General features: G+C 46.5%; 1 protein-coding gene across 5 annotated transcripts in view; it reads right to left on the bottom strand.

Annotated features, from left to right (window-relative positions):
- Positions 1–13631, bottom strand: part of SPTAN1 (spectrin alpha, non-erythrocytic 1) — a 46884-nt gene that overhangs the window by 1669 nt on the left and 31584 nt on the right. For 2 of the 5 annotated variants that reach the window (XM_050320255.1, XM_050320257.1), the window contains 20 exons: positions 13127–13230; positions 12832–12994; positions 12317–12331; positions 10511–10642; positions 10221–10358; positions 9758–9862; positions 9366–9574; positions 8516–8636; positions 8243–8364; positions 7642–7774; positions 7328–7426; positions 6900–7059; positions 6594–6670; positions 6240–6449; positions 5708–6004; positions 5199–5311; positions 4428–4445; positions 1459–1513; positions 751–947; positions 298–351 (listed from right to left, as the gene is read on the bottom strand). In XM_050320255.1, the coding sequence (XP_050176212.1) occupies positions 298–351; positions 751–947; positions 1459–1513; positions 4428–4445; positions 5199–5311; positions 5708–6004; positions 6240–6449; positions 6594–6670; positions 6900–7059; positions 7328–7426; positions 7642–7774; positions 8243–8364; positions 8516–8636; positions 9366–9574; positions 9758–9862; positions 10221–10358; positions 10511–10642; positions 12317–12331; positions 12832–12994; positions 13127–13230 (2522 nt within the window). Of the gene's footprint in view, positions 1–297; positions 352–750; positions 948–1458; positions 1514–2783; positions 2847–4427; positions 4446–5198; positions 5312–5707; positions 6005–6239; positions 6450–6593; positions 6671–6899; positions 7060–7327; positions 7427–7641; positions 7775–8242; positions 8365–8515; positions 8637–9365; positions 9575–9757; positions 9863–10220; positions 10359–10510; positions 10643–12316; positions 12332–12831; positions 12995–13126; positions 13231–13631 lie in introns of all 5 variants that reach the window. The other 3 variants (XM_050320256.1, XM_050320258.1, XM_050320259.1) reach the window with 2 other exon arrangements.

The following is a 13631-nucleotide window of genomic DNA, read 5'->3' as shown; positions in this document are numbered from 1 at the left end:
CAGAGAACTGGAACAGGTAACACCTATCCCCCTATTTGCTTAAAAAGCATCCTAGAAATGGCTGTATTCCCAGCTGGAATGCATTGGCACTCTCAGTTCCTACAGCAGTGCCCCCAGGAGAGGCTCTGCAGTGGCCCCCCCAGCAGCAGGGGCTGGGGGCTGTTGCCCTCTGGCAGAGATCAGACAGCACAGAGCAGGGCAAACAACAAACGAGCCACAGTGGATCTATCAGAGACTCCTGCAAACAGGAGCCATCCATGTCCCAGAAATATCTCCCATGTGTTCCCTGCAACTCACTTGAACATCATGCTGAACTCCTTCAGGGCCTCCTCGGTGACTCCAGTGGTGTTCCTGGAAGGGAAGCAGCAAAGCTGGTGACCAATTGCTGAGCTGTGGAACTCTGAGTCCCTCTGCCCCCAGCCAGCAGCTGCACCACCCAGGGAGGACGAGGGAGCCAACCACCCTTACATGTGATGGGAACACTTGTAATGGAACTTGCAGAGTTCCAAAGAATAAATCATTCAACTGAGATCTCGCCACTGCTCACGGCCAACAGGAGCTGTTCCCAAACTGTACCTTCATCCTCCTCAGGGATGTACAAGCTCCCTGCAGCCCCTCAGCCTGAGCACAGGACACTCGTGCCCAGACCACTCAAGGTGTGGCTGCAGACACAGAGCTGTGTGTCGTGTGTGTCCTGTCCACCCCCACCCCAGGTTAGACCCTCTGATCCCCGTGTGGGCTGGGCAGTACCGAGCTTGGATCTGCTGTTCCAGGTTGTGCTGCATCCTCATGCCCAGCTGGTCCAGCTGGTCCCACTGCTGTGCCAGCCCCACAGTGCTGTGCTCTGTGTATTTGTTGTCCAAGATAAGTGCCTCTTCCATGGCTGCCCCAAGGTCCTCGATCTTCTTCAGCTGGCTTCTCATGGCTCGGATCTCCTGGTGCTTACGCTGTGAGGAGGAAGTGGAGACAAATCATGGAGCACCAAAAAAATCCACCTTAACAAGCCAGACCACAGGCTGGCAGGGGAGGAAGGGTTAGAGATTAGACTCTTCTTTCTCTGCTGAGGCTTTATGTGCATACACTGGGATTTGTAAAATAAGATTGACAACAATGATGTTCCCCTTCGTGCTATTGGAAACCAACAGGGCTTGCAAAGCAGTTCTAAAGATTAAAAACCCTCTTATTAGGAAAGGTGCTGAAAACACTGTATCCTCTGTGCCCTACCCTGCTCCTTTAGGAAAAAGGAACAAAAAGGGAAACTACATCAGCATTGTTTAACAGCTTGTGATGTCAGCAGATACCAGATATGTAAACAGATAATCCCAGAGGTCTCTCTGGTACTCAAAATGTCTAAAATCAATTAAGATTTTACCATCTCATTACACACATTTCCCTTCCCACCCTGTGTTCCCAAGCCAGCTGGGAATGCTGTTTTAGCCAGAGGTGCCCATTTCTTACTTTAGTGGCTTCCAGCTGCGACTCCAGCGTTCCAGACTCCTCCACCATACACGACCTAAACACAGAACCACAGTGAGGGGACGCCCTTCTCCCATAAAAAATGGCATGTGGGGCTTGAAATTAACAGTCCTTCCTTGAAATGAAAAATCCTTTCAGCAGTATTTGTTCTCCTCTAGGTATTTCAAGGCTGTTTTGGTGGTTTGTTTATTCTGACTCATCCTATTTTGTACTGACACATGCAACGTCTTCTCTGATTTTTATTGCTATATATAGTTAATTTCTAGCCCCATTTGAAAGGCAACGTGATCAGCAGCCACACTTCATGCCAGACTCAAAGCACCAGCTTTACTGGACTTCACAGAATTAGAACTTAGTGCAGTCCCACCCCACTCCCCGTGCCCAGCACACACACACCCCAACTGCAGGTGAGTCTGAGATGGGCTGGATTTTTCACTCAGGTACAGGAGCTCTACAAAGCTGTGTTACAGGGGGGAATATGGGGGTAAAATAAAGATGGTGAGAACTACTGGTTTGGTTGAAAAGTAATCTTAGACGTGGTGTAATCCCTGCAGAGAGCTCCAGACCTCTGCTGCTCAGCAGTGCCTGGTGGAAAAGGTGCCTTTCCCACCCCACCTCTCCACGCTGCACCCGGAGCAGCTGAGGCACAGCCACTCTGCTCAGGGATTGCCACTGAACATGCAGGTCACCACTGTGGCCAGGGTCTCTCCAGGATCTCCTAGCTATGGACAGTCTCTGGATGCTGCTTTTCCCCCCCCTCCCAGGATCCCAAGCAATCTTCAGGCAGCCGTGTTTGGGAATCTCTGTCCTTCCAACACGTACGGTGAGAGCTCACACTGAACGCCCTGCCCGTGGACAGTGGCTCTGGGCACTGTGCAGGTGGGTTGTTGTGTCCCCCTCTGACTCTGTGGTATTTAAAGTTCCTAAAACCCGAATCTCTGGTATTTCAGTCACTAAACCCAGGTTTTCATCCTCACTGGAATATCTCCTCCCCCACGCTTTTGAGCTGCTCGAGAAGGGGATTCCAAGCGCTGGGTCGCTGTTGTAGCAATGGAGAGGCACCAAAGGTGGGGTGTTTCTCACCACAGGGTTAAGGCTCAGACTCAACGCACGTCAAGAGGTGAAGCGCACGCCCAGAGCCCCAAGCGGGAAGCTTGGGAACCAACCATGGAAAGAATCACCAGGGGAAATCAAACCTCCAAGCATCTCTAAGCCGTGAGAGTTAGTTGGAAGGAAAGCGAGCCTTGGAATTAAAAGAGTGCGTTCGAAAACCAAAGTGAGGTAAGAAAATAAGAGGAAAAAAAAACCTTCCAGATAGATCATCCCCAACTTCATACTGATAGACACGAATGACGCGACGATATGCTATGCTAGTCAAAGGAAAGAAACCAAGTGAATTCCAAAAAGGAAGAAAGGAAGAACAGAGGAAAGAACACACCAAAACACGGCCACTGCACTGGAGCCACACTCCAAGCCAGCACTGCCTTGCAGCAAACACAAGCAAGTTCTTAATGAGAGGAAATTACTCAAATGCTGGTTGCATATACACAAAAACAATCTGTTATTATTTTCATGTAAGTCACAAAAAAGTGAGTCTCACTAAGAGACAGACTGAAGTTCTGCAGTTAACACACCTACAGATTCTTTAAAGGCACTTTAATTCCTAAACTCCAAATGATTGTTTCTCCCTTTCCCGTTCCAGGCAGTGCTGGGTGCACACAAGCAGCTGCAAAGCAAGGGCTGTGCAGGGCAGCTCCTCTGGAGCTTCTCTGAAGCTCTGCCTTCCCTCTTGCCAAGCCAGGCTAAGCACAGCCAATGCCTCTTGGAACTAAATCCGTGGGTTTTAATCCATTCACGCAGAATTAGGGACAAATCCTGCCTGGCATATCAGCAGCCCTCTGGTAATTTGTTCAACAAAAGAGCCTGGCATGAGGATCTCCAACTCTGACCCTGCATCTCTGAGTAAATGGGTCCTTTCTGTTCGCTCGTTCCTGGATACCAGAACTAATCGACAACACCACCGGACAAAGGAGCAGGGAATTCAGCGTCCGTTCCAGGAAAATGTGCTCAGCTCCATTAACTGGACAACCCAAACGGGGCACAGGGTTTTTATCTGGTGGAATAAGCAGTGAAGATTCCACCCTTTTCTAAGGAAAAGCCTTCCCTTCAGGAGCAAGGCCCGGCCTCCTCCAGCCTCTGCCCCGGCCCAGGCACTGTTTGTTGGCATTTTACATCAGGGCTTATCACAAAGCTCCCTTTGTGCTGAGGCTTGTCCTGCTGCAGGAGCTCTGAGGGTTTGGATCTGGCCACATGTAAAGATCTTATTATTTCCTTTTCACTGCCAGACAAACGACCAGCACACATCCCCACTGGGAACTGTTCCCATGGGCACAGGGTGGGCTTAAAACCCCCAAAGCGCTGGCAAACCCCAGCAAGTCCATGGGTTGATGGTGGAAGGTTTGTTTTCTTCAGTCAAGGCTTTGATGTGTGTGGGCCATGGTTCTGCAGCAGATTAAAAGTGGGCAATTTGTGTTTGCAAACACCAGAGTTTTAAGATAGATAATTTCAGTAAAGCCTCTTCATAAGACTCTTCCCTTCTCCTTACCACAACAGTCAATATTCTGCTAACGTTTCTTATCATATTAAGGACACTTTCCTGTGCAAGCCCTCAGAGAAAGGAAGAACAAAAGCCAGGACCTTCCACGGTGTCCCAGAGGCTGCCCATTGTAATTTCTTCTACTTCTGATGAGGAAATTGTTGTGTTTCTACTGGTTTATACTTAACTACCCCAAAATCTCCTTTCCTGGGCCTGTGCACCTCAGCCACAGGATGCTCTTTTCAAATCAAAGGGGTTTCAGCGCAGCTTTCCCAAGCCATGGAATGACAGAGGGAAACATACAGAGCACAGAACACATCAGCAAAACTTGGAAGATATAAAATTCAATACTAACCCATCTAGCAGGTAAGTCCTGTGGAATGTGAAGATCCAAACATCAGGCAGCAGGACAGAGACAAGACAGTAAGAGAGGGACAGAGATTTGGGTGGGAAGCAAACATCAGAAAGTTAAAAATCATATTTATGTTTCATTATTTCATGAAGGCACATACAGAACTATTTGTGAACACACAGAGACAGAGAATCACAGGGTCACATGAAACACAACTCACCTCCTCCAACCCTCAGCCAGAGCCTGTCAGAGCTGCTGACAGCGCTGACTGAGCAGGGGCACCTGCAGTGCTCGACCTGGAGACTTTGCATTTCTAACAGTCCTTAAATCTGGACTCCCTCTCCTTACAGAAGGTTATTATTAAACACCTCAGGGAAGTGATTACAAAGTTTTAAGCTTTTTTCACAGCTTCTCCATTGAGATTCCCAGTCAATACAAAATGGGCATTAACAGAAATGCTGTTGGCTCTTCAGAGTCTCCTTGGAGCTCTCTGTGCTGCCCAGCTGTGCTGCAGCTAAGTCAGGAATAACCAGAGACCTGACATTACTGCAGGAAAATGAATTCAGAAGCAGGAACGTTTTTTAAAGTTTCAAGGCTTTCCTGTAGCCAACGGGACCTCCCTCAAATCCCAGCTGCAGGAGATGAACAAATCCCAGGGAGCTGTTTTTCAGCAGAAGATATTTACAACTTAAGACAGTCCAAAGAGATGTAGGATGGACACAAATACTAGCTGAGGAATGCTCTAAGGGCAGCTCCTGGAAAGACAAACCATACCTGGTCTCCTGGATCCACTGATGGAAGGCATTGGCATGCTGGGCAAATTCCTGGCGCAGTTTATCGTTCTCTTCCTGCCTTCGCTGCTCCTTCTGCAGCTCCAATTCCCGTTCCTGAGGGATGAACAAAAGTGATTTCAACCAGAGAAATAACAGGATTGCCCTCATCCTGTAATACCAAGCAAAAACTGAGAGCTCCATCCCAGCACGGGTCTGAGGCTCAAAGCACGATGGAGTGCTCCGTGTCCTGGATATTTAGACAAGTTATTTTCCAGTCAGGAAGTGAGATACGTGTGCTTTGCCTTTGGAAAGGCCACACGTGGAGAACCATGAAAACAAGTGACAACTGCACAGGTTTACAGTTAACGGTGATGTTTCTTTGCTCATGAATTCTGAGATATTTTCACCTGTACTACAGTGACAAACCCCTGGACCGATTACCTTGCAGGATGACTTCCAGGGATAACTGAAAGGTCATAAACTATGAAAAGCCTTTCCCCTCTGACTTGCCTTGATGATTTTCTGCAGGTTCCTCCAGGTTTCTTCAAGAGCCTCCATGGTGAACCAGGTGTAGGGGTTGGAGGCCACACGGAAGCTCTTGATCTGCCGGTCCAGCTCTGCCAGCTGGTTGAAATCAGCCTGGGCAGAACTGAGGGAGGACCTGAAAGCATCGTGAGCTTCCCTCAGGGCTTTGATCTCCTCCAGGGAGTTGCAGCGCACGGGATCCGTCAGGTCCTCCTCGGCGTTCTCGAACCAGCTGTTGAAGGCAGACGCCTTCTTTGCGAAGGTCAGGAACAGATCCTCAACCTGGGGAAGAGAAACGATCCAGTTATGCAGAAATGCAAGTGTTCAGCGTGCACCAGTGACACTCTGCCTTGATTATTTCTTGCAAGCATCTCCAGAGTTCTTATGTTAAACCTCCAGGATCTCATCAGTTGAAAATCCTTGGTTCCAAAAGCACGAACGAGCTACACAAGTTGCAAGTGCCTGTTTTATATAAAGTGCACAGTTACATTTTGTAGCCCCCTGCTTGGCCACTCACCTTTCTGAAATGCTCCTGAGCCTCCAGGAGTTTCTTTTTCCTGGCAGCAGAGTTAGCAAGCAGCTGATTCCAGCGTTTCATCAGGGAAGCGTGCCGGGCCTCGATGGCCTTGGACTGGATGTGCTTGGCTGCCAGCAGCTGGTCCTTCAGAGCAGTGATGTTTGCAATTCCCTCCTGCTGGAAAGCCTGAAGGCCAGCATCAAAAGTTTCCTGGAGCATTAAAAGAACAAAAATGTGTTTTGGAATGTAATTTTATTTCGGCTTTTCGATATCCTGTGTATATTCTCGGGTACTGTAGAGGAGTTCCCCTGATGTCTCCATTGCTCACAGGGTGGCAGCAGCAGCAGCACTGACCTGTTTGGTGAGCAGGGTTTGCACCGAGGAGAGGTCACGTCCATAGTCATCTGTCTTCAGGCTGTTTTCCTTCTCACCTGGGAAATTAAAAAGATTTTGTAAAAATGTCATTTCTCCCTCTTAAACATTCCCTCTATTCCAAATCAGGTTGCCACAAAAGAATGGATCAGGAACAGCGCTGCTGATTGCTCTGGGTTTAGGTCTGCTTGTTACAACAGCAAGTGAGGGGCTCCTGGAGATGTCTGGAAGTGAAGGAGCATTACAGTTTGTTTGTGACTAAAGACTCTGCTCCAGTACAGAACATACCTATCCACGACTCCACCACATCTGCTTTCCAGTTGAACTGGAGGAAGGCCGAGTTCTCATCCAGTTTGGCTTTCCTCTGAGCTGCTGCTTTCTCCAGATCTGACACCTTTCCTCTGAGCCCCTTCATCTTGGCAGTGATGTTTGCCTCGTGGTGATTGTTCTACATGACAGGGGGGGAAAAAAAAAGCATCCCTTATGATGTTCAGGTCACCTGAGGCATCCAGGACATTGGTGACAGAGCAAGGACTTCAGCTGAGAGCTTCTGTCTGAGAAACAGCTTTGAAAGCAAAACACCCACAGCTTATTGAGCTGCAAAAAAAATGACTAAGAGCTCTTTTCAAAGAGATGACAGAGAAAAGCAAGTCTGCTGTGACATGGAGATGTGCTGGGGAGCCTTTGAAGGTTTCCCTTTCGCAGTTTGTGCTCACCTTTTTAATGAGATCCTCCCCGTTAGCACAGACGTCGTTCACTCTGTCCTTGTGCACAGTGAAGTCAGTCTCGAACGCCTCGTGCTTCTTCAGCAAGCCCTGCAAACACAAGACACAGGCACTGGTAAAAATCCTTTCTCACCATTTATTAAGAAGTGACTGTTCTTGATCAGCTAGCATTTATGGTCTTTACAATGTAGGTCTTCAAAAGGAGCCAACAATGAGCTCTTCTTTAACTCTTTCCAGCTCAGAGGTTTGTTATGCTCTGACCAACAATAACAGTAACAACCAAGTGCTGACAGCTTCCTCCATACCTGGATGGCAGCAAGTGTGTCCCCATAGTCCTCACTGGCCACCAAGGTCATTTTCTCATTGATCCAGGCTTCTTCCTCCTCAACATTTGCTACGAACTGCTGGTACTCCAGAGACTCCTCCAGACGCTGACCCCTGGGTGGGGGAGGGAAAACTCATCAGTGTTGCTTGATGGCTTTTAGGTAAGATGAAAACAACGTGCAGAGTCTGAAACCCCAAGCACAGTCATTCCCACTTCTCTCCTCCAGCAGCAGCCATGACTGCAGCTCCAGGAATTCCCTGGCCCACAAAGCCTGCAGCTGCCAAAGGGCTGAAGGGAACCATCTCCCAACAGAGAGATGGTTTTTTTGTTCAGAAAAACCTCCTGGTAGTGGATTAAAGCCAGTTGATTTCAAGTCTGTGGTTTCCAACTGGTGCAAGAAAAGGCTAAACACATCATACGTCTCAAACAGAGACTCATGTTTCTACTGATGAATATTTTCAATAGTCTTTTTGAGTCTTTTATCAGCAATATGTGACCCATACCCTAAACCTCTGAAATTCAGTAGATCTGGTCATTACGTAACTGTTTTAATTAACACTGAATTTTACAGACATTCATACCTAGCAGCTGCCAACTGTTTTAACTCCTTCCAGTGATCCACAAACTGAGCCAGTCTCTGCTGGATCTCCTCCTTTCCAATCGTGTTGTCATCTGAAAGCTTCTTGCCCGTGTCCAGAACGCCCTGCAGAGAAACACAGAGTTAACAAAACGTCACCTGCTCTCCTCATATTTATTTCTGGGTTCCAGCAAACCCACTGTGGTTTTATCTCTGCCACAAGCAGAAGAGGTGCTGCTTACAGAGCAGCTTACACCTGTCAAGGAGAGGGATTTACCTGGATAGCTGGTTCATGGGCAGCCAATTCTGCTTCCAAACGCTTGTGTTTCTTCCTCAGGTTCTGCACCCCAGTCAGGTCTCTGCCATAATCCTCTGAGCTGACCAACAGCTTCTTCTCTCTAAATTCAAGAGACAACAGAGAAAGGTAACATTTGAAAATTACTTCTGAATGTCAAACCTGACCAAAAAAAAACCCCCAAACTTCAGATGAGGAACTGCTTGACACAGCATAAAAATCCTGGCTGTAAAAACTCATGTACATGTGAGTTATTAGTACAGTCAGGATATCACGTGGTGGAAAGAAAGGAGGTGACAAAGGGTCTGTAACTCATCTCTGAAGGACAGAATTTCTCTGGACTGTTTTCTTTTTAAAAATATAGATGGCTCTTTGTAAAGTTTACCTGCTGTTGCCCAATTTTTTGGTTGTTTGTTTTAAAAGAAGTGCTCCAGTTGGAATGATTTCTCTCAGCTCATTTCTTTCCCTCCTCCCAAGGTACTAACACCGACATGCAAAGAGATTTGCTTAATTACCCCAACTGGACAGAACTAAAGAAGTATTTGAAACTGAGAAAGGGTTTGAATTCTCGGTAGGATCTTTCCTAAGGAGACTAGAGTCAAATGTCAGTTGTTTGAGTCTAAATAGTGTTACTTTTTCTGCTTATTGGGATGTGACCAAAGAAAACTGTAGGTAACCAGCCAGACTTGGGTACTCCTGGAACGGGAGCAAAAGGTGATTTGTTGTAGAGACCCACACGTGTGGAAAGGCAGCTGCAAAGCCACCCTACAGGCTGTGAGTGTCCCTGGCAGGAAGAAGGTGCCCCCAAGCCTGGAAGTTGCAGGACACCCACTTGATCCAGGACTCCTCGTCGTCCATGTCGCGGAAGAACTGGTGCAGCCGGTGCGACTCGTTGAGCCGGGCCCGGCGCGCGGCTGCCATGCCCTTGATCCTCTGGAAGCGCCCGTTGATGGTCTCCCGTTTATCCTTCACTTGGGAAGTGTCAAAAGCACTGCTGGTCATCAGACTGTCAGCCTGACTGTTCAGGTCCTTCAGCCGGTCCTGGACAGGTGGGGGAGAGAGAGAGGGAATGGCTTGGATCTCATTTCTGTGCTGGTGTGTCAGGATACAGATCAGACCCTGACTGCACAGTCAGCTTTCCATAATCAGTCTGGGACTGCAGCAGGTATCAAATATCCACAGAATTTATGATTTATCTCCCAAAACTGAAAGAGAAAGCAATACCTCATGAGCAGATATATCAGCTTCCAGTAACTGGTGTTTTTTCAGAAGGTTGTTAACGGATGCCAAGTCCTTCCCATAGTCTTCAGATGCCAACAAAGCCTCCACCTGGAGATGGAGAAGGAAAACAGGAATGGAGAACAAATTGTGTTTTCACAAACTCCTTGAAATTATAATGCTTTTAAACTGTGCAAATTCTCGATTTTCTACAGTGTGGATAAACCTTTGCTTCGTCATCTTTTTAATACCTAAAACTTTCCATGCAAATTTGCTTCTTTTCACCTTACAGTTTAATAACATGGGCACATCCACAAGATTTTTATTAGTAATAAAGATTTAAAAAAAAAAAAAAATAAACCTAGACTTGCTCAAAGGTAGACAGTGATCCACAAACTCCAACATCAGCAAAGGGAATAAAAAATTAGAAAAACGAGTCTTGCAAGTAATTAATTCCCATCTTAATTACCTCTGAAAGCCAAAAGTCAAAGTCCTTGATTCCAGTATTGAAGTTCTGTTGTTTATTTGCTTCTTTCAGCTTCTGACTCTTCTCTGCTGATTTCTGCACCAGGAACTGCCACTGGTCAGCCAGGGCAGCCAGACGTGCCTGGGGGAAAATGGAAAGGATAAATCAACACCGCAAAGAAGCACGTAAATAAAAAAAGCCTCAATAAATAAGATTTGTTTCAGAGGGACCCTCTCCTCCCTCAGTTATCCAAACCCTGCATGGAAAAGCTAAGGGAGACTCGTTGTTCCCACCTTCACGGCGTCCTCGCTGCCGGCACAGGCGCCCCTGTCGATGAGGGAGTTGCCCATGTCGATGACGCCGCGGATGCGGTCGGCGTTGGCGTGGAGCTCGGCCTCGAAGGCCTGGTGCTTCTGGTGTTTGCTCTGCAAGGACAAAGCCAAACCGTCAGGGACCAGCCAAGGGCTCCTCAGTTGTTCTCATGGGCTCAGCTGTCAAGAGGGTTGCACACAGGCTGGGCTGAGGAAGTTCCCTCTCGGTGGGGATATTTACTCTGAGTGACCCATCAGAGCTCTGGGGGAGCTGATCCACAGCACTCAGGGAACACCTCCTGCACTCACAGGTGCCTGGGGGACATGGCCTGTGCTGAGCTGAGCTGGTGCTGCAGCAGAGCTTCCTCATTTTCAGTGCATCCCTTGGAAAAGCAGCAGTTCCACATCCCCTGAGCGCAGCAGATCATCCTTTCTGCTCCTCTGGTAACTGCCCAAGTTTCTATTTCCCTTCCTAATCTACAGGTAGTTTAGAGAAATCACTGCTCCAGCCTCTGCTTTCTGCAGTTTTGATATTAGTCAGAGTCATACACTACCACTATATTTATATATATATAAATAAGGAATTAACAGCCAAAAACCTCTATAAAAGCATAACTGAGTTATCTGCTAAAAATCTTTCTCTGCCAAGTTGAGAGCACCATGAGAACAACAGGAGCCTTGGTGTGGGAGGGAGTGTGCAGCTCTCACAAATCCATCCACCCACCAGGACTAGGACAAGAGCACAAAAGTGACAGGACAGAATTTGCAAGTATAAACTGGAAATGTGAGGAACGTTGGACATGGATAGAGAATGCCCTGAGAGAATGGAATGAAAGGAAATGTTAGATTAAAAATAAAAGAGGGGAAATACTAGAGCGTTGGCATGAGAAATTCTGCATGAACTGCTTCATTTTGGGAACTGCAAATCCCAAAGGCTGAAGGTTACAAAAACACATCCTTCAAAGCTACATCTACCAACCTGGAAAAATTCAATTTAAAAGCTGCCAATTGCACATCTCCATATAATTACCATGACAACCAATCCCAGACAAGCCTTTCTAGTTTAATATAAAATTCCTTTTTTTTTTTTTTCCAGCTAAAAGTAATAGCAATTTAATGTACCACAGCCTAAAGTGACAAGTGATTCTTTCCTTTCCTACTCATCAGCTTCCCCTTTCTTTGTTCTGGCTTGTCCTTCCATATATCCTCATTTTACTCCACTTCTTGAATTCTTCCAAGTGCTGTCAGCTTTCCATCTGGTACACATTTCTTTCTGGAGTGTTCTTTCTGTGTGATTCCTTTCTGTGCTATTGCTGCAAGAATTCAGCCATGTAGGTCTGTCAATTATTGAATCCTCCACCTTCAGCATTCAGTTGTACAAACACAAGCCAACAGCACTGGCATTATGTCATGTGTTAAATCATGCCCAGTGATGATCAATGAGAGGCCCAACAGCCAAACCTCAGAAAAAGGAGGATAGAATCCCATTTTCCTATGGGCTAACTCTTAAAAAAAGCCCAAACTGACATCCCTACCACACCACAAATTCAACAGATCATGCAGAACACCTGCAAAACAAATACATAAATAAATGATGCTGAGTAGGCATTAACAAAAAAGCCACACCCGCAACACAGGATCGACAGCTGAACCTGGATGGAGCTCCAGAACTAACAGAGAACAAGGAGATTGCATGAACTGATGGATGGAGCAGCGACCAGAGCTTGGGCTCACACAGAAATGCAAAGGAAATAAATTCACATACCAGGGCTAGTCCAAACTACTTACCAGCAGTTTGGAAAGCTATAAAACAGATTGAGAGAAGTAGTTCAGTTCATTCATACTACTTCATAAACTATTAGTTAAAACATAAGAGGTAACTTTATTCCTTAATACTGAAAAATAAACAAGACTTCACATTTTATAGCAAGATGGAGATGAGACCCAAGGACTCCATTTCCTTATTTTATTCTCTAGATGCTGGGAGAGAGAGACAGAACAGCTACTTGGGTTTCTCTGGGTTTCTTTAGGAAACTTGCTGCTGCAGATACCACATATCTTATTAATTATATGCATGAATAATTAATTACACACATGAATAATTACCAAGTCAGTTCTATTTTGGGTCTCCTTTCATGTATAATATAAGTTTCATTTTCTCCTTGTTAAAAGGAGACTGTGTCCAACATGATGTACCACTGTTAGCTGTGAACAAGAATTCCTGAGCGTGGATTTTCAGACCAGGGAAGGCTTTGCCAAGTTAAAACTTGTACTTTGGTTATTGAGCCCAGAACCACATTCACCTGGATGTTTGTGGGATCCTTGTAGGACTCATCACTTGCAGTTTGGAGCTTCTCACTGATCCAGGCTTCTATTTCATCCACGTCCCGACTGAACTGCTGGAGCGTCTGAGACTCTCCCAGCTTCGACCTCTTCTCGATCATCTGAGCTTTCAGACGGAGCCACCTGCAGAAATTCAATATATAGGAAGGAAACGCTAAAACCACCCCTGGCATCGCCTTCCACCGCTACAGAGGGTCACCAAGCAGCATTTCCTTCCAGCCAGGGGCCAATCCCACCTGCCAGGGCAGCACTGACCTGTCCAGGACCTCGTTGCGCCGGTTGGCGATGACGCCCTTGGCGTAATGATCGGCCGCGATCAGCTGGTCGGCGAAGGACTGCAGCACAGCGATCTTCTCTTCCTGTTAAACACACAAGCCACAAATCACGACTGGGGCTCCTTAAGATCAAGTGATGAGCAGGGTTTGCAACAGAATAAGGCTTTTTTTTTTTTTTTTCCTTCAAATATGCAGTATTGCAAATGTCTCTGAAGGAAGTCTGTCATCCACAGGACTGCAGAGTTCAACTTCAGAACACCTTTCACCTGGGGCATTTGGGAAAAAAGTATCTTTTGGACTTAGTATAATTCCCCCAGGTTTCTATTACAAGAGACTAGAAATACACCTTTCTTTCTGTTGTAAAACAAAGTAACAATATAATGTTGACTCAGTGAAAGATTTACACAAGTATTTGCCACTATTTCTACACTGCCTGTAGGCAATAAAATACATCCTGATCTGCATAAACTGCTTCTAAACTTCTG

Source organism: Myiozetetes cayanensis, unplaced genomic scaffold (assembly GCF_022539395.1).
Source record: "Myiozetetes cayanensis isolate MyiCay16 unplaced genomic scaffold, myiCay2020 scf23, whole genome shotgun sequence".
Classification (NCBI taxonomy): domain Eukaryota; kingdom Metazoa; phylum Chordata; class Aves; order Passeriformes; family Tyrannidae; genus Myiozetetes; species Myiozetetes cayanensis.
Note: the sequence above shows the minus strand (reverse complement) of the source record. Positions and strands in the feature narration are given on the sequence as shown.